This window comes from Zosterops lateralis, assembly GCF_965231275.1.
Source record: "Zosterops lateralis genome assembly, chromosome: 14".
Classification (NCBI taxonomy): Eukaryota; Metazoa; Chordata; class Aves; order Passeriformes; family Zosteropidae; genus Zosterops; species Zosterops lateralis.
The window spans coordinates 7397194-7415821 of NC_139774.1; the positions used below are offsets into that span (position 1 = coordinate 7397194).

Here is an 18628-nt window from a genome sequence, read left to right on the forward strand (position 1 = left end):
CAGATGGAGTCTCACCACAGCTTTGTCCCAGGAAGTCTCAGGAATGTGCATTTCCCTTTAACCTCAGTTGAAAAGTAAATGAGGAAAACAAAAGCCAGCTGAAACAAGTGGAACTTTCTAATGAATGTTTATAAAATTAAGCTTTGTAAAAGCAAAAACTTCAACCTGCATTAGCCAGAAATTCTAATGAGAGCAAAAAGCCTGAGATGAGGTTCACTGTAGCAAACAAAAATAATTTAGTTAATCCTACCACTACCATCTTATTTTCTACACCACTGCAGCACTCATCCCTATGCAGGCAGACCACCAGTATTCCCAAGACTGACTCACCCCATCTTTCTGCACACCCCTTCCACCAGCCCCACAAATAACAAGTATTTAAGCTCCAAGATTAAAGTCTGTCAGTACCAAGAGGCCCATGAATCTGAAATTACTTCATTATCACCTTTGTAAATGTTATGCAAATACTTGTTCAGTTTGCTACAAAATTCTACAAGCATGTTTAAGTGCATGTATAGACACATGTGGACATGGCACAAAAGGTTTATTTGATTGTACCAAGTGATCATAGTGAATATTTCAAAGTTACAAAAAAATCTCATTTCACCCTGATAAACTTCCATAACACATATGAAGTACTAATGTCTCTCTCCCCCAGGGAGGTGTCTGTAGATATGTAGATTTATATTACTGTCACATCCATACTGTGTCTCACACCACTGTTCTGAGGTCTCACATCCCAGTGTGTTTTTACCTGTGTTGCTGCCTACCAAGAGGCCATGTGATGCCACTGTGTAACCAGTTTCTGTGCCTTAGTTATAGGCACTTTTCTGTAAAAAGCAATCTACAGCTGCATAAGAACCCAATATATACCACCTCAGCCACTGCAAAGAATAAGCAAGTTCAAAGGGAAAACACCAGAGGAGTACCAGCTCCAGTACCCGCTTTACACTAGATATAAAAATTGGTTCCAGCCCTTGCATATTCAATGGATCAAGTTAGGCAGTGAGGTCAGAAGGATTTCAATCTATCACACACACTCCAACCAGTAGTACCAACTCCCAAATATGGTGACAACAGCCATGCCTAGAAACTTATCCAGGCTATGCTTTACTTGCTTGTCAGATAATCTCTCCTCAAATATCTATTTTACTACCTACATCTTGGGCTCACAGAAAAAGGACATGTACTGTAGTATATAGGTTAAACTAGCCTTTATTGAAATATAGAACTATATTAAATTTGACTTTAAAAGAAACTTGTGAGTGCACATTAAACATCATAATTTGGAGGTGGCATGTCAATGATCTCATCCAGGGTAGCAAGGAAGTCAGCAGTTGATTGTAGTAAGTCTGGAAGTTAGAAATAAATCAAATCAGTTTCTCAAACTCAGAATACACACTAACATAAGCTAGCTCCCAGCAGCTCAGCATAAACCTCTTGAGTAAGCAAAGGAAATATTGCTTCACTGTATAAGCCAATGCCACTTCACTGATCAGTTTGCAATGCACCACGAAAGAGTGCTCAGAGTACTGCTTTTCACTGGGTAGAGTTAATTTTCTTCAGTCACTGGTAGGGGCTGTTTTGGATTTATGCTGGAAGTAGTGTTGGTCATTCAGGGATAGTTTAGTTGTGTGAGCACTGCTCAGCAATAGAGTCAAGGCCTTTTCTGCTCCTCACCCCACCAGTGAGGAGGAGGCTGGGAGTGCTCAAGCACCTGGAAGGGAGCACAGCCAGAACAGCTGGCCCCAGGAATGTCCCAGACCATACGGTGAAGTGCTCAGCAGATAAAGCTGGGGGAAGAAGAAAGGAGGGACATTTGGAGTTATGGCACTTGTCTTCCCAAGCCACCACTGCATGTGATGAGGCCCTGCTGTTGTGAGGATGCTGAACACCTGCCTGCTGATGGGAACTGAATGAATTCCTTGTCTTGCTTTTCTTAAATGCACGGCTTTTGTTTTAGTTATCAGAACTACTTTTATCTCAAACCATGAGGTTTTTTTCACATCTTCTCCTCTGATTTCTCCCCCATCCCACAGCAGGAGACCAAATAAGCAGTTGTGTGGTGCTTGGCTGCAGCTGGGTTAGGCCATAAGCCCATGATTGCCTGAACTGGCAGCGTGGGCCAAGTACACGGAGCTTGACTACACAGCAGGAGCTGTTTGATACTGGTGCCCTGCTCTGGTAGTTCAGACAGCAACAGCAATCCACTGCTGTAGCCAACTGGCTTTTTGCCCTAACCACTAATGAGAATTGTGTGTACTGAACATCATGCAAAGACTCCACTTACTGGATTCCCATGAAATCTCTTCAATCTTCACAGGTGAAGGAACCATGTTCACACATCTGTCATATGTCTTTTCAAATACCATGAGGGGAACCCCACACAGGTTGATATTGCTTAGCTTGTATTCTTCAGGAAGATCAAAACTCTCAAAGTCTGTTTAAGAAAGACAATTAGTGTGCAATAGCCTGGGAAGCTGCAAACTCTTCTAGACTAAATGAAATACAAGCCAATCTAAAACAACACAGTCTTATTTACTTGCAGTTACATCTTTTAGTTGTCCATGAAACCCCATACACCAACCCTGATGAACACACCAGACTGCCTAATAGAACTGATAATGTAAAGCAGTCAGTAACTTCAGCAAGCCAAACACACGTTTCATCAACACCACAGTCTTTGGCACAGTAGTTTTCACACATATCCACACGAAGAGGAAAGCTTTAGGGACACACTTTGAAGGACTGAGATAGAATATCTAAAATGGGCTGGCCTAAGAACAGCTTTAGAATTTTCATCTTCAACTATTATATACTACAGCAGTAGGAATCTCTTCAGTTACAAATCACCTTGGCACACACTCTTCTGTACTCCTTTGAATACTTGGCTACTAGTCACTATTTAATGAATTAAGAAGCTAATACATGGTTATGTGGAACTTGTTTCCTGTCACCACAATAAGAGATTCAGAATAACACATCTAAAGCACAGCCATTACTGTTAGAAATGCCACCTCATTCCTGTTTAAGTATTTCAGAAGCAGCAAGTACCCTTATGTTTCAGAAAGGACTCAGGAAAAATGCAGTGCTGGCTTGTGTGCCAAAGTAGCTTGAACAAATTCTTAGAACAATGCCACTACTCATGAAAGCCTTATTGTTAATTTTAGTAATTACATTAATAGTTCTTACCTTGAGGATCCGAAGGAAACATATTTTCTATTTCTGGCCAATCTTCTTCAGGCACTGTATGGCAGCTTTCTAATCCAGGCTTTTTGTTAGTCATAAAAAGAAGTAACATTATTTGAGCTACTGCAGCATATTTGTAGAGGCTTTCTTGTGCTGTTCAGGTCTACAGACAAGCACACTTTGCTCAGTCAGGCCGAAATTCTAATGCTTTCAACACAAGTAAGATGAAAATGGGCAAATGTTTCAGCTGAGTTTATGCAGTGCAGTACTGTATGTGGTGGTAAGAGATGACTGCACTAGAACAGGTAACTCTTAAGATGTGGATAAGACATTAACTCAGACATTTTCTCTATAACTACATAGGTGCCCTGCTTTTAAGTAGGATAGAATTATTTTTCTTCCTAGCAATTCTTCTGACCCCATGTTTTGGATTGGTGATGAGAACAGCACTAATACACACAGCTTTTCCAGCTGTTGCCAAGCAGTGTTTACACAGTCCAGGATTTCTCTGCTTCTCACAACCCCAGCACAGGAGGGAGGCTGGGGATGCACAGCCAGGACAGCTGGGCCCACTGCCCACAGGAACACCCCATACTGCCATCCCGTGGCACCTCAGCAAGGAAAACTGGTGGGAAAGCAGGGCTACCACTGCTCTGGGACTGGCAAGGCATTACTCAACTGTTGGTGAGGAAATAATTTTGTTTTTCATGAGATTTTTAATTATCAAATTGCCTTAATCTCAGTCTATTATTTTTCTCATTCGCCCTTCCAATTGTCTCTCCCTGTCCCATTAAAGAGGGAGAGAGGGAACACCTGTGTGGTGCTTAATTATGTCCGAATTAAGCCACAACAGCAAATTATGGGGAATCCAAATTATGTATTTCCCTTCCTCCCCAGCAGGTGTGTTATACTCACTTTGTTCACAGTGCAAGGCTGATTTTTCTGTTTTATCTTATCCATCTTGCCCATGACTCCTTCAGTTTTATTCACATTTCCAAGAACCTTTCTGACAGAACGAGATGTGACTGGAGAAGTAGTGATTGCTTTTTTAGGAAGTGGAGTGTTCACTTGTGTTCTTTCACCTAGGACTTTAGCTAGAATGGGGGGAAGGGAAAAAAAAAAGCAAACTTCAACACTAAAGCTTGCCTACATAAATGCACATGCTGGAAAACTAGCTGTAATGCAAATCACTGTTCACCTCATAATCCACACTTATGACAAAAGCACAGAGTTACCTTCAGTTTTATACTAACTGATGAGCTTGGAAGAATTGGTTGGGTAAGTGGATTTATGAATAGAAAACTATTACCATTAAAAGCAGTGAATAACAAAATGTGATTTTGGCCCTTCACTGCATCCCTTACTGGCTCAGGGCAGCAAATACGCACAAGATCCTGGACGGAGCTTCAGCTGACTCTTGGGAGCATGAAGTTCATCATTCTCCTGATCCACAAAGATCAGAGTTGCCATCTTCAGATCGATGAGGCTACCCTGTAGAGCCCACAGAGGAAAAACATTTTTTGCTATTTGTCTTATCACAGCACACTTTTTAAGCAAGCCCCACTAAAAACAGAGCTATCACATACTGGTCTCTAGACAAGGAGAACAAACCCCCATTTCCCCCCATTAGACACTAGTTCGGCCAAAGACCCTCATGTTTGAGGGCACTATTTATTAGTGCTCCTGCACTGTGCTCAGCACTGCCATCACACAGATGAGCAAGCAATTCCTCACTGAAGAGTTCTGCAGGAAAACTCAGAATCGCAGCTAGTGAGGCTGGAAAAGAGCTCAAAAGTAATCGAGTCCAACCCAAACATCACCCTGCCAATCACACCACGGTACTGAGTGCCACACTTGGCCTTTCCTTCAACATCTCCAACGACAGTGAGCAGCCCGTTTTAATGTTTAACCACCCTTTCTGTCAGGAATTCTTCCTAATGGCCAACTTAAATCCCCCCAGCACAGCTTGATGCCATTTATTTTTTGTCTTTTTTCTGGTCGCCTGAGAGAAAACACTGATCTCCACCTGGCTGCAACCTCCTTTCAGGTGATTGTAGCGAGTGGTAAGAGCTCTCCTAAGCCTTCTCTTCCTGGGCTGAGCACGCCCACCCCCAGCAATTCCTCATTAGACTGGCGCTCCAAACCCTTCCCCAGCTTTACTGCCTTTCTCTGGGCGAAACTCCTTTTCTTTGTATAGCTTGAAGCAAGACTGGCCCTACCCCGAGCCCTCAGCTCACCCCAGACAGCGACAGCGCAGGAAAGGCCGGAGCAGGAGTGTCCGAGCCCCTCTCAGACAGGTCAGGGCACCCTCAGCACCAACGGCGCCACCTTTTAAACCGGCCCCGCGCCGCCCATTGGCCGCTTCGACCCACGCGCGGCAGCCGATTGGCTGGACCGCGCCGCGCGCGCGCCGCCGCACGCGAGCTCAGGGGCGGGACGGGGCGGGCACGGGGAGGTGGCTCCGCCCCGGAAGTGAGCAGAGCCGCGGGGGATTGTGGGATTGAGCTGCGGCCTGGCAGGTAAGCGGGGATCGGGATCGGGATCGGGATCGGGACCAAGATCGGGATCGGGACCAGAATTGGGATCGGGATCCGGGAGGGTGGTTGCTGTAGGCCCCGAGCAAGTGCTGGTGTCCTGGCCGGGTGTGGCGCGGCTTCCCCGCGGTCGTTCTCTCGCGTCTCTTCCGGGGTACGCGCAGGCCCAGGTCTCACGTAAACAATCAGGTAATTTCGTGTTTTCGGCACTGGGGGTTATTTCTCAGGACAGAGCTATGTCAGGAATGCGTGCTCATCTCACTGAGTGACACAAAATCACGTTGGAGAGCTGTGATGTCAGAAGGCGTTGATCTCTAAGGCTTTTCTTTTGTCTTCTAGGGTTTTTTTTTTATTCTGCTAAGGAAAGCAGCCCAAATGGCCTCGGGCGCGGTTGCGAACGCCCCTCCTGCAGGAGGGGCAAATGATGTGAGCCTGGAGGAACCAAAGAAGATGACAAGGGAAGATTGGAGGAAAAAGAAAGAACTAGAAGAACAGAGAAAACTAGGAAATGCTCCTGCTGAAGTGGACGAAGAGGGAAAGTATGTTTCACTAAAGCTGTGGTTATTGTAAAGCTGCTGAGGGAAAATGTCTTTTCCTGTTGTGTTTACACAACAGTTGTGAGGGAGCACATGATTTCAGTGTCAGGTGCTGTAGAAGGAAATAGTTGAACTTTGTCTTCGAATATTCCAGTTCTCAGATATTTTCTAGAAAAACGTGGGTTCAGTGTTTATCTTCTGTCAGCTACTGATAGTTCTGCTGAAAAGTCCAATCCCTGAGGGTAATAACATGTGGTGTTTTAAGAGTGAGCAAAACACAGTACAGGGGTCTTTTACTGTGTACCTCGTCTGCTGCCTCTCTCTGTTGTCTTCTGCCTCTCTCTTGCTTTTACAGAGCTGGTTGGTTCTGAGAAGAAAAGTGTTGCTGTATTTTTTTGCTCAGTAACAGTACACAGAATAAAACATTTGATTTGAAGTCAGTTTAGGTGAATTAGGTGGCAACAAAATCTCAAAATCTGTGTTTGTCAAACTGAGAATTTATTTTTAAGTGCATTGTATTCTTCATTATTTATTATCACTCTTGAAGCACTTGAATTTTAACGTGAAGGTTGTTTGTTAGCCTGAATTGTTTTGGGTTTTCTCCTTGTGCCATGTGCTCACTGCACAACATCTTTTACAGGGATATCAACCCTCACATTCCTCAGTACATCTCCTCAGTGCCCTGGTACATAGACCCTTCCAAGAGACCCACTCTAAAGCATCAGAGACCTCAGCCAGAGAAGCAGAAACAGTACAACTCCTCTGGAGACTGGTACAAACGAGGAGTTCAGGAGGTATGCAGAATGTTTTTCTCATGGAATAAGGATTTGGGTTGATTACATGAGGAGATTTCTGGTTTTGAGAGGGGCAGGGATTTTTATTCAGCAGGCAAATCACAGAGTCTGGTGATAACCAAATCACGTTGTTTGGGCTTGGGGAGGGCACTGACCCTCGAGTGGTGTTGAAGAGATGAACTTGTTGTTGGGAGCCCTTGTGTGGATGTTCCAGTGTCCCAACCTGCCCTTGTGTCCCTCCAGCACGCCGTGGCCACCCGGTACCGCAAAGGGGCCTGCGAGAACTGCGGGGCGCTCACACACAAAAAGAAGGACTGCATGGAGGTAAACTTCACTTCTCTCCCTCTCCTGATGGCTGGGAATGCCATGGGCATGCTGATCTTTGTGAAAAATAGCTGGCTGTAGATGAAACACTGGGGTTGGAAAAGCTGTTTTGAAATATGTTGCGAGTAGTGAGACATGGCCTAGAAAATTCTGAAGAAATTATTGTGTAGGAAAAGTGAAGGGGGAAAGTGATACAATTCAGTGTGTCATCCATCAATTCTGATTGTAATAAGATCTGAAGTAATAGGTGAAAATGTTGTTTTCCTGTTAATTGCATTAACTGAATTGCTGTTGTGTCTGTCTTTCTGCTTCATCTCAGGTAGAAGCCGTCCCCAGAAACTGTTTTAATTGCTTTCTTAATTGTAGAAAATTCACAGAATTTGTGAAATTTGAAGTCAGTTGTTCTACATAAAAGTGCAGAACTACCTGCATTTCTTTACAATCCATTGTAATAGCACTGAATTTAACTTGCTTTAGGGGAGCTTGATTGATGGTATTTTTAAAAGGATGTGTGAGTAACTTCACTAACTGATCTAACCATCTTTTTTCTTTCAGAGACCCAGGAAAGTTGGAGCCAAGTACACAGGCATGAACATTGCCCCAGATGAGCACGTGCAGCCTCAGCTGATGTTTGATTACGACGGGAAGCGGGACCGATGGAATGGTTACAACCCCGAGGAGCACATGAAGATTGTCGAGGAATATTCCAAAGTTGATTTGGTACGTAGGTGCTGTGATTTACTGGGGACAGAGTTAGTGTTTGGTGGGGCTGGGCTGGGAGCAGGGACACTTGTAATGTGCTCTGTTGATATTAGAGCTGGTGCTAAAAAGAAATATTTAAACAAATGCATTTTCATGCTGCACAGGCCAAACGTACACTGAAAGCCCAGAAGCTTCAGGAGGAGTTGGCATCAGGGAAGCTGGAGCAAGTGGTAAGTAAACTTACCTAATTTATTTTTGCTTAGGCTGAATAAATATAAAACAGATTATTTCTGCTTTCTGACTCTTTTACTCTCTATACAGTGTCTGCTATTGGGTTTTACACCCTTCAGTGATTTAAAGGTTTTCCTAGCAGCAGCATTTCTGTGTCATACTCAAGAACTTGAAACATCTTCTTTCAAAGGAGAATTGCTTTGTGTTCCCTTTATGGCAGAAATTCTGTGTGAATATTACTGTTGCTGAAATTAATGACATGGAATTTGGGGTCAGAAAAGCTTGTTTTCCATGTTGTTTTTTTTTCATGTGCTGAAATGCTTTTCGTGTATTTGAAGATTGGTAGAGTCTGACTAGTGCTGAGGTGATGACTGTGCATTGATTTAGTAACGTTTAATATAAATTGAAATAGGAAGGTGTTTTCTCAAAAAGAAGCAAATTGGTTTAAGATAAAATCACTGTGCAGTGACTTACAAAATGGGGAGAAAAATAGATAGTGCTACTGGTCAGAAGTAGGTTTTTAAAGCCTCCTTGCAGAGGCTGTGCTGTCCCCTCGTGGGTTGTCACTAGATGGCACAGTACGCTCGAGCTGCCACCCAGCCCAAACCACAGTGCTTTGACCTCCCCAATAGAAGAGATTCCTCCTCTTTTCATGCCTCTTTTATGAACCAAACACTGTTGGCTTCTGTATATCTACTACTTATAAAATGGAACTGTAAAAAGAAAAATGTGTTTGAAATTTAACTGTGTCTGAGGGAGAGGACTGACACTGATTTGCATTGTCAGTGCTGGCCAGTTGCTGGTCTGTGTTCCAGGGCTCACAGCTGTTCCCATCTTTACTGCTGCAAGTGTTTTTCAGTTAAAGACTAAGCAGGTTAAAATAATCAAATCTGACTGTATTTGTCAAACTTAAATTCTGCCTTCTGTTTCGGGCTCAATATTCCTGTAAATTGTGACTAAATTCTTGAATACATGTCTCCTTAATTATTTTTTAAGCTTTCAGGGTTGAAACTTGGTTACATTTATGTGGTATGAAATGTTATAGTCTAAATCCTCAGTGTTCAAAGGCATGACAAGCTGTAAAGAAGAGCAACAGTTTTAAAATTTGCTGTTCTTGCAAAGAATTGGAAATTTTGTTGGGAATACAGTGAAAAGTTCTCCAACATATGTTGGTCACAGAGACAGCTAAGAGCATTTTCCTAGAATGTTATGTAGCAGTGTTTCTGCAGTTGGGGCCAATGGTAAATTGTATTTTGTGTCCAGCATGAAGCTCTGCTTTGACTGCCCTTTGTATCCCTGCCATCTTGCCTTTTTCCACTGCCTTGTCTTCTCTGCTGATGTGCTCTTTGTTTGCTGCAGAACTCCCCAAGACACCAGTGGGGAGAAGAGGAGTCAAATTCACAGACAGTAAGATGATTACCCACTGCATCACACCATGGGCAAAGAAAGAACCTGTAGTTAGTGGAACAGTAAAACAAGGGTGGCACAAGGGTTTGAATTTTGTGTCCATGCCACTGCCTACCTTCTCTTTGGGCAGAGGTTGCTGGATTTCATAAAGAGGCTTTTTATTTTAATTCCTGTGTGTTGTCAAACCTTGGAGATGCAAGCACATAACTAGATTTTAACATGTGGTATATTTTGACCAAAATAACTTCTTTTAATGTCATCATAGTTATGTTCTGATAACTATTTCTGTAGAAAGAAGCGAAAATTCTGTAACAAGAGTGCCTCTGAAGTGTTGGATGTTAGAGTAGCCTGAGAGCACACTTAAGCCCAGGTAAACTGTGCCACATTGTAACTACAGGGATTGCAGGAATTTTAGGAGCCACTAAAACCAGATTTTTGTACATGTCTCTAGAGTGAGGGAACTCTTTTAGTTACAAATTTTCCATTTCTCCTCAGGAAAGAGATCACAACAGTGAAGATGAAGATGAAGACAAATACGCAGATGACATTGACATGCCTGGGCAGAACTTTGACTCCAAAAGACGCATCACGGTCCGAAATTTACGTATTCGGGAAGATATTGCTAAGGTGAGTAAAGAATTCTGTACAGATGGTCTTCTGTATTCTTGAGAGTTAATTTCAATTATACATTCAGTTATTAATGACTTTGTGCGTCTAGGGCTTTGGAAGTTAAGATCTATTCTCAGTTCTGTTCCTGCCCATGTTACGACCTCATCAAGGTCATCCTTTTTAAAGATAGAACTTCTTAAAACATCTAAACTGGAGGATGCAGGAGTAACCTCAGTTCTTTTAAAACAAAAAATATTAAGTATCTTTTATGTTGTTTTTGTTTTTTTTTTTCCCTAGTACTTGAGGAATCTAGATCCAAACTCTGCTTATTATGATCCCAAAACAAGAGCAATGAGGGAGAACCCTTATGCCAACACAGGCAAGAATCCAGATGAGTAAGTAAAAATGAGGTCATACTTGTATATCCAACAAAATTCATAAAACTGAGATTAATAGTTTTATATTGTCTTTTACCTATATGTCCTTTAGCTAATGAATTTCTAGTCAGTTATGCATGCACATATTAGTAAACCTGGGGAAAAAATCTGTTCTATTTAGGAACACATTTTGATTTAGTATATAGAAGTGATGTTTTGTAATAGTGACTGATCCTTAATCTTCAGGGACATGTGGACCGTGGTTCAGTGTAATTATCTGTACAAGGGCTAGGACACTGCTGCATCTAGAGGTGATGCCTGTAAACAATAATTATATTTATATAAAGTATTTCAGTAACCAAATCTTAAACTTTATCCCTTATTTCTTGGCTCTGGAGACTTAGTGTGATGTGTTTGTGGTACCTAACAAAATATTTGAATTAGGAGTAAGATGTCCTGTATTAATGGATTCTGCATAGAAAAGGTGTGAAAGCTTTGGCATTGTGTAGATAGGTTAATTAAAGCTGCCATAGGCTGGCTTTTGGCTGCACACTTGGCTGTCTCCCTTAAACCCTGAGTCAGACACTTGACTTGTGTTGTGCTGGGAACCTACAGAGCAGACAGGCTGAGAGTAAAATATGTATTCAGAGAACAGTAATTGGATTAGCTCACTGCCTAAAATAGAATGGCAGTACCTAAATGATAGCAAACAATACTCTTTCCACCTCTCCTTGCTCCGTGCTAGAGTCCTGCCAGTCAATTCTTTTTTTTAGATGTAAATGCTTTTGCTCTCTCTCAAGTCATAATTTGACCTTTGTTGAATCTAAGTTTCTGTCACAGCTTTGCAGACTGTAAATTTTTCAGAGTGGCTTTGGGAAGATGCAAGAGTGGGAAATTGGATTGCTAGCATTATTTGATCCTCAGTGTATGTTTCATACACAAGTGCACAAGTGTTTCAGCTTTACTGAGGGTAATAAAGCTGTCCCAGGCTTTCTTTAACTCAGCCAAATACGCTGGATCTGGATTGAAGAGTCAAAAGTCCAGAAATGAAAATCACTGTGCTGGAATATCACAGATTGTATATGCATATTTATTGTGTGACTAGGTCCAAGTTTAACTTTTAGTGCTTGGCATCTCAGGCAGAACTTCAGCTCTGTGTCCTGTGCCCCTGTGAACACAGACATGACAGTTTTTGAGTGGCTGCCTAACGCTTTCATGGCTTTACAGGTTTTTGTTTCATGTATCAAGTTGAATCAAGTTGAACTTCTGTTTTTAATTCCTAGTGCACAAGAGAATTTTTACATGCCTGTTGCACTTCTATGTTTGTGTTTAAGAGGAAATGACATTACAAATGCTGAGAATTGTGTTCTTTTCTGCAGGGTTGGTTATGCAGGTGACAACTTCGTTCGCTACACGGGCGATACCATTTCCATGGCACAGACTCAGCGTAAGTGGGGTTTGGGCTTGGGGTTTTTTGAAGGAAATTGACTTAAAATACTTAAAAATGCTGCTTTCTTGCAAAAGAGAAATAAGTAAATCTTTATAGATAGAGGCCTTCTTTCAAACTGCTTCAGAATTAAAGAATGTAATTTGAACATGTATGTCAGTTTTAGACTAAGTACTGAACAGAACCTCTTTGTGCACACAGTGTTTGCCTGGGAGGCTTATGACAAAGGCTCTGAAGTTCATCTGCAAGCAGACCCGACAAAGTTAGAGCTCCTTTATAAATCTTTCAAAGTGAAGAAAGAAGATTTCAAAGCACAGCAGAAGGAGAGCATCCTAGAGAAGGTAACAAGTGTTCAGGTTTATTTAATAGGAATTCTGTTGAGTTTGAAGTCTGGATCTTGGGGAACAAGTCAGATTACTATTCCTATGTGAGAGGGCATCAGCTGTTCTTTTTTTATATAAATATAAAATATTTATATATTTATACACACTATCTCATCAGTTGATGAATTTTATTATTTAGTATAGGGACTTCTGAAGGTCTGCTGGTATTTATATTATTGGGAGCTCTTCCCTTAACTGTCACAATTTCTCCACTGAAGAAATCTGAATTTCTGTCTGACTCAAATTTTGGGTACAGTCTTTTAGATAAATACTTATTTTATATTTTGCAACTTGTTTCTTGGACGACTGAAAAAGCACTAAATAATCCATTTAGATTCTGTCAACATTCAAATTTGGAGGGGGACAGAAGGTATTGCTCTGGTTGTACTTGAGCTGTTTGGCTTGGTCTCTAAAGTTGTTCTGCTTTGAGTGAGGAGTATCCAAGCATAAAACAAAACAAAAACAAACAAACAAAAAACACAACAAAAGACCACATGCACACCAAAGCCCCCACAAAACTAAACACCAAAAGACACCACAGAAGCCATAGGAGATGATGTATTTCTGTCTTAACTCTCCACTAAAGATTAAACTGTTTCTGTCTACTTTTGTGCCTTCTTGACAAGGTACCAAAGGTGCTGGTTTTGAAATGTTTGCTTAACTGTATAAAAGGTGGGGTTTTTTCAAAACTATTACATGTCATTTCTATTTGCATTTTAGTATGGAGGACAAGAACATTTAGATGCCCCCCCAGCTGAACTGCTGTTAGCTCAAACAGAAGATTATGTGGAGTATTCTAGGCATGGAACAGTCATCAAAGGACAGGAGAAAGCTATTGCTTGTTCTAAATATGAAGAGGATGTGAAGATCAACAATCATACAGTAAGTCCTAGGTTGCGTTAAAATTTTTTAAAATTAAATACTTTCCCACTGAAGGTCTATAAGGATGCAGTACAATATGATTAATACAGTATGATTAATGCATCAAATATATTTCTCCTGTCTCAATGTGACACTCTCCCTTTTCTGCTAAGGAGAAACTCCAAATTGTCATAGCTGTGATATGAATTTGAAGAGTTGCTATGGCAATCTTTAACTAAAGGGGAAGTTACTCTTTTTACTTCCATTTTGAATATGAGTTGACCACGTACTGTTATGGTTCTCTTTTTTGGCAGTATACCTGTAAGGCTCATGTAAAATAGCAAAAGTATTTATCTTAGCTTCCTTTTTGAGTAATTCCAAACTTACCAGGATATCAGCTCAGGAGTATATTTTAGCCTGCCTCTTTCAGGAGTAACTGTGTGGTGTGTTCTCTTGCAGTGCATTTGGGGTTCGTACTGGAAAGAAGGCAAGTGGGGTTACAGGTGCTGCCACTCCTTTGTCAAGTACTCCTACTGTACAGGAGAAGCTGGGAAAGAGATTGCTGTGAGTATTCTCTTGTTTATTCATGTGGTAAGAGCTAAAAGCATTCGTATTCCTTACTTAATGTTTAGACTGTTTTGCTTTCTGGGGAAGGTTGATTTTTTAGCAGTTTGTGGGATTTGGGGTTTTTTTTGTCCTTCCCCTTTCAGATGTGGTCAGTAACAGGTATCCTTGTTCTTATGTTGGTTTACAGAATACAGAGGCAAGTTTAATGGAAGAGCAGCCTGAGGATGATGAACACATGACAAAACCCAAAACACTGATGGAGGTAGGATGTTTACCTTACTCAGGAAGACAGATACTTCTCCTCAACATTTAACAACAAAATTCTGTAGAGTCATAATAAGCCTGAAAATTACTAGACTGCATTATTAGATCATTAACATCCCCATTGAAAACTGAGCTCTCAAATAGCATTAATGGAAGTTTGGATTTAGTGGTTTGAGCATTGTTAATTTTGGCAAGTTGTTAACTTGTTTCCCACCTTACAGATCCACCAAGAGAAGCAGAAAGAGAAGAAAAAGAAGAAGCACAAGAAGAGCTCAAATTCCGACAGTGAGGGTGAAGAGAAAAAGAAGCAAGAAAAACTGAAAAAGGTGCACTATAATCTTCAGTGGCTTTGTGGCAAAGGGAACACAACATATTTTACAGCATCAATTTTATGAAACCTATAATGTAGTTCTTGGTGATATACCATAGGGTAGTTTGATTATAATTTTGAGCTAAATTAAATTTAAAATGCTATTAGATGTTCTAAAGTCCCCTATTCCTCAGGCAAACCTTCAATAAATACTTCATTTTGAAAGACTTAATTTAGATGACTTAGAACATTTCATGTCTAGGCAACTATTACACCTGTAGGTCTGTAAAAGACACTGCAGAACACAATGATCTGTGTATTGAGGAAAGATGGAGAGATCAAAGGCAGTGTCAAATCTTAACTCAGCAGTTTGTGTCCCAGTCTTACAGCTGATGTAATAAATTCTTGCCCCAGGTCATCCACTGCTGAGCAGCAGTGTGCTCCTGTGGGCACAGCACCTGCCTCAGGCTGCCCTGAGAGGAAACGTGCTAAAACCATGGTTAATTCAGGCAGGGTACAAATGCAACTTCTTTTCCAGTAACGAGTAGTTGTGAGATAACACAAAGAATTTAAAAATTAAAACCCCAAACATATAACAACAAATAACAAACAATTCATTTGTACTTGCTAGATCACAATTATATTTTAGGTAAATCCTATGAGTTTCTTACTTGATTTTGACATTTGGAAAGAGATGAAAGTGTCTTTTTTATTAAATAGCATTTTACCATCATCGTTTTATATTAAACACTAAAAAGTGAGCATTAAGTGAAATGTGCTGTGGGTGGGCCAGATGTGCTTTGCTTATCCCACCCTTGTGCTTGCTCCTTGTCCAGCATAAAGGATTCTAAGACAAACCTTCATTGTTTTGGGTTTTTTTAACTTTCATTGTAAAAATTTTCATTCCCTTTGCTCTCATTTCAGGCTCTAAATGCTGAAGAGGCTCGACTTCTCCACATCAAAGAACTCATGCAGCTGGATGAGAGGAAGAGGCCATACAACAGCCAGTATGAAGCCAGGGAGCCAACAGAGGAGGAGATGGAGGCCTACAGAATGAAAAGGCAGAGACCTGATGACCCCATGGCCTCTTTCCTTGGGCAGTAGTCACAGGACATCATTCCAGTACACAAGGCTGTTGCCACAGCTGTTTACAACTCTCTGGGCACTTCACTTGATTCTCTTGCACATGTCTGAAAAGGCAAAAACCTTTTTGTGCTCCAAAGAAATTTGTGAAAGCTTCTTTCAACAGACTTGAGCAGTCTGGTACTTCTGGAATTTTGTAAATGTGTGTGTATGTGTACAGATACAGGCACATGTAGATAACATATGTATAGATAAAATACATACACCTACTCTGTAAGTTCTTGAAGGAGAAGAGATCTGACTGAAATCCTACATTTATTTGGCCAATGAATATATATATATATATTTGGCCAACTAATGCATAAAGTTGTGATACAGGCAAACTGACTAGTCAGAAGAAATGGTCAGCAGGGGTCAATATAGAACAAAAATTGTTGACAAAAAATTGACACAACTACTACTAGATCTTCTTACTTGTAAAGCCTGGCTTATGACTGTAAAAGAATGCATCATTTCTTGATTACTTTGCAGTAAGTACTTTGGAAATGTAAAAATTAATTGCTTTGTTCTGGTTAAATCAATGTGAAGATCTTAAGTGCTGTCTAGCCTTTTAAATGAAAGGGTTAGAAGAAGCTGACTGTAGAGTTTTAAATTCCAGTTGTTTCTTCAGATGTATTTCCACAGACATTTCAGTTGCAAAGATCTGAATTTTTGGGTTTCCTTTTTGATAACAGTGTCCTGTTACATGGTGTGATACCGAGTGTCAGGCTCCAGTCCTGTGTGAGAACATGGACCACTGTCTGCTTTGGCAACATTAGTCCTTACACTGGGAGTTTTCCCTTTGAACTAATTAAAAGTTGAAGAATTGGGTAAAAAACTGCACAGCGTGACTTTGGAGTTGGAAGGCTTGGGAATTACTTCTGTTGAGGCTTAAACTGTCTTTCCAAGGAGAAAATGCTCTTTTGTACAAATAATTACATACAGAAGACATACCTGTAAGAGTCCTGTGTGCGATTTCACAGACACTTTGAGGACTGAATGTTTTGATTTGGCACATGTGGCCAATGATGGACATTCTGCACTGCTCTGCAATGTAGTTTGTATTAATACCATATGTGATATTCTCATTGGTGATCAAAATTTTGGATATTTACTGTGTGTCAGGTCCTCTGCCACACAGTAAAAGCAAACTGTCTGAATGAGCTGATTTGGACTGTGAGGTGCTCTTCTTCTCAGGGCTGTAGCACCTGAGGTTGTGCCAGCACACCCTGCAACTGCTGTGGGCTTGGTCAGTGCCAAGTTCAGTCTGAGGGAAGAGGAGCTGTCAGAAGGGTTCCTTGAGCTATCTACATACCTTTCTCAAAGCTGCAGTTTAGTCTAAAAAAAGTCTGAAAGATTTAATTCTTTATAAAGGAGGTAATTCAGAAATAACACAAAGGAAATTTCAAGACTAACTTTGGGAGCTGTGGATTGACTGCATGGAAACCTTAATACATCAAGTCTCTACTTAATTTATGTGAAGTGATTGTTCAGGGATTATAATTCAGTCCTAAATTTAGAATACATAGATTTCACCAAGGGTCAAACTCAAGCACTTGGGGCAATAGTTGATCCTTGCCAGATCTTTAGTCTGGGCTGTAAAGGAAGGGAGCTCCTTTAAAGGGTTGTCAGGTTATTCATTTTAACCTTGAGAGGACACCGTGTTATCCTGAGACTTGTTCTTAAACAGCAACATTTATCTGATGATTAAAAAAAACCCTCATGCATATATTTTTACCATATATTTATACTCCAGTCAGATGGATAAACATTTGTCAGAACAAATAATAGGAAATGTGAAGCAATGCTAACACACTCAGAACCTTTCAAGAACAAAGAGACCTGTCTGGTTTTTATCACAAATATGAAATGGCATTTCTCCTCCCATTTGGGAGTTCAGCAAGAGCTGAATAGTCCCACAGATCCCACAGATGCAGAACCAGAGCCAAGCTTAGAAGTACCTGGATGTGAGCAGCTCTGGGATGTCTCAGTCACCCCCTGCCTTCCCCTGGCACCAGCTGCTCTCCTTTCTCCACAGCAGATCCCAGGCACCAGCACAGAGGGGACACCTCAAAGCCATGTGTGTCCATGGTGAGCACCATGGTCTGGAATTGCTTTGTTGGAGGTGTCTCAGAGGGGGTTGGGGAGCCTCTTCCAGCACCCCAGTGGAATTTGAGCTCTTCGTGGTGCACTTGAGTCTCTTGGGCTGAGAACCTGTGACCATAACCTGAGGTGACCCTGGCAGTGCCCACACCTCCCCTGGGGCACAGTTATCTAACACCAGGAATCTGCTCTGGTCAATAGAGCAGGGAGCTGGAAATAAACAACTCGCTCCCTTTTACCCTTAACTTACTGGATGAAAGTGGGTAAATAGCTGTGTAGCCCTAAATATGTCCATTGAGGAGCTTCCCTCAGTTCTGTGTCTGAGAAGTGTTGAGTCCAAAGCACCTTTATATATGTAAATACATATATTGCAAGTAATTTTGCCTAAATTATATAAAACTGAATGGTAAAACAAAAGGAATTTCCACATATGAAATAAAATGAAACCTTTTCCAGATTTGGAAGTCAATTGTCATCATTAGATGAGACTAACAGAATTTCACATGGCATATCTAGAAAAATTGTTTTCAATGTATATCAAACGAAACTTGAAAAGCAGAGATCAGTTGTAGCATCTTGTATATCCCCTCACAGGATTTTCAGAACTGACACCCTGTGTGCTTCCTGTTTTCTGTTAATAACTTCTCGCAACTTTACCACATGAGAAGCATCTTGAAATTTGTTCCTGAGTTTCTTTCTATAGTGAAAACTCTTGCAAAATTGTTTGGAAATTTCCATTGTGCATGGCTTGCAGGATAAGGTTCTTACTAGCAGGAATGTTTCATAGAAAAGAAAATATGTGCTTCCTAAAATATTAAGTGTTAAATGGCTTTGATATCATCCCAATGCCTTCTGAAGTTCAGGGAAA

General features: G+C 41.0%; 2 protein-coding genes across 3 annotated transcripts; one reads left to right on the top strand and one right to left on the bottom strand.

Annotated features, from left to right (window-relative positions):
- Positions 1–1199: 1199 nt before the first annotated feature.
- PTTG1 (PTTG1 regulator of sister chromatid separation, securin) lies at positions 1200–5541 on the bottom strand. Its single transcript, XM_083871938.1, has 6 exons — positions 5427–5541; positions 4578–4680; positions 4105–4283; positions 3193–3271; positions 2291–2440; positions 1200–1352 (listed from the first exon to the last, which is right to left on the bottom strand). The coding sequence occupies exons 2-6, from the start codon at positions 4657–4659 to the stop codon at positions 1273–1275; spliced, it is 570 nt and encodes a 189-aa protein (XP_083728064.1). The 5' UTR covers positions 4660–4680; positions 5427–5541; the 3' UTR covers positions 1200–1272.
- Positions 5542–5685: 144 nt separating this feature from the next.
- Positions 5686–18181, top strand: SLU7 (SLU7 homolog, splicing factor). 2 transcript variants are annotated; one of them, XM_083871671.1, is made up of 16 exons: positions 5686–5708; positions 6063–6262; positions 6900–7053; positions 7297–7377; positions 7933–8097; positions 8244–8309; positions 9670–9717; positions 10213–10344; positions 10624–10721; positions 12083–12150; positions 12352–12491; positions 13254–13415; positions 13854–13958; positions 14149–14223; positions 14447–14551; positions 15460–18180. In XM_083871671.1, the coding sequence occupies exons 2-16, from the start codon at positions 6099–6101 to the stop codon at positions 15637–15639; spliced, it is 1743 nt and encodes a 580-aa protein (XP_083727797.1). In that variant the 5' UTR covers positions 5686–5708; positions 6063–6098; the 3' UTR covers positions 15640–18180. The 2 variants fall into 2 exon arrangements, with proteins under 2 accessions (XP_083727797.1, XP_083727798.1); XM_083871672.1 differs by lacking the exon at positions 9670–9717 and having other exon boundaries at positions 15460–18181.
- Positions 18182–18628: the final 447 nt, after the last annotated feature.

Bases quoted from the DNA above. Each gene is read 5' to 3' on its own strand.
- PTTG1 (XM_083871938.1), bottom strand. From the start codon at position 4,659: ATGGCAACTCTGATCTTTGTGGATCAGGAGAATGATGAACTTCATGCT. The intron at 2,441-3,192 runs GTAAGAACTATT...TTTCTTAAACAG, and splicing joins GTTTCCTTCGGATCCTCAAG to ACTTTGAGAGTTTTGATCTT. The intron at 1,353-2,290 runs GTAAGTGGAGTC...TCTAACTTCCAG, and splicing joins AGAGATTTCATGGGAATCCA to ACTTACTACAATCAACTGCT.
- SLU7 (XM_083871671.1), top strand. From the start codon at position 6,099: ATGGCCTCGGGCGCGGTTGCGAACGCCCCTCCTGCAGGAGGGGCAAAT. The intron at 7,378-7,932 runs GTAAACTTCACT...TTTTTCTTTCAG, and splicing joins AAAAGAAGGACTGCATGGAG to AGACCCAGGAAAGTTGGAGC. The intron at 12,492-13,253 runs GTAACAAGTGTT...TTTGCATTTTAG, and splicing joins AGGAGAGCATCCTAGAGAAG to TATGGAGGACAAGAACATTT.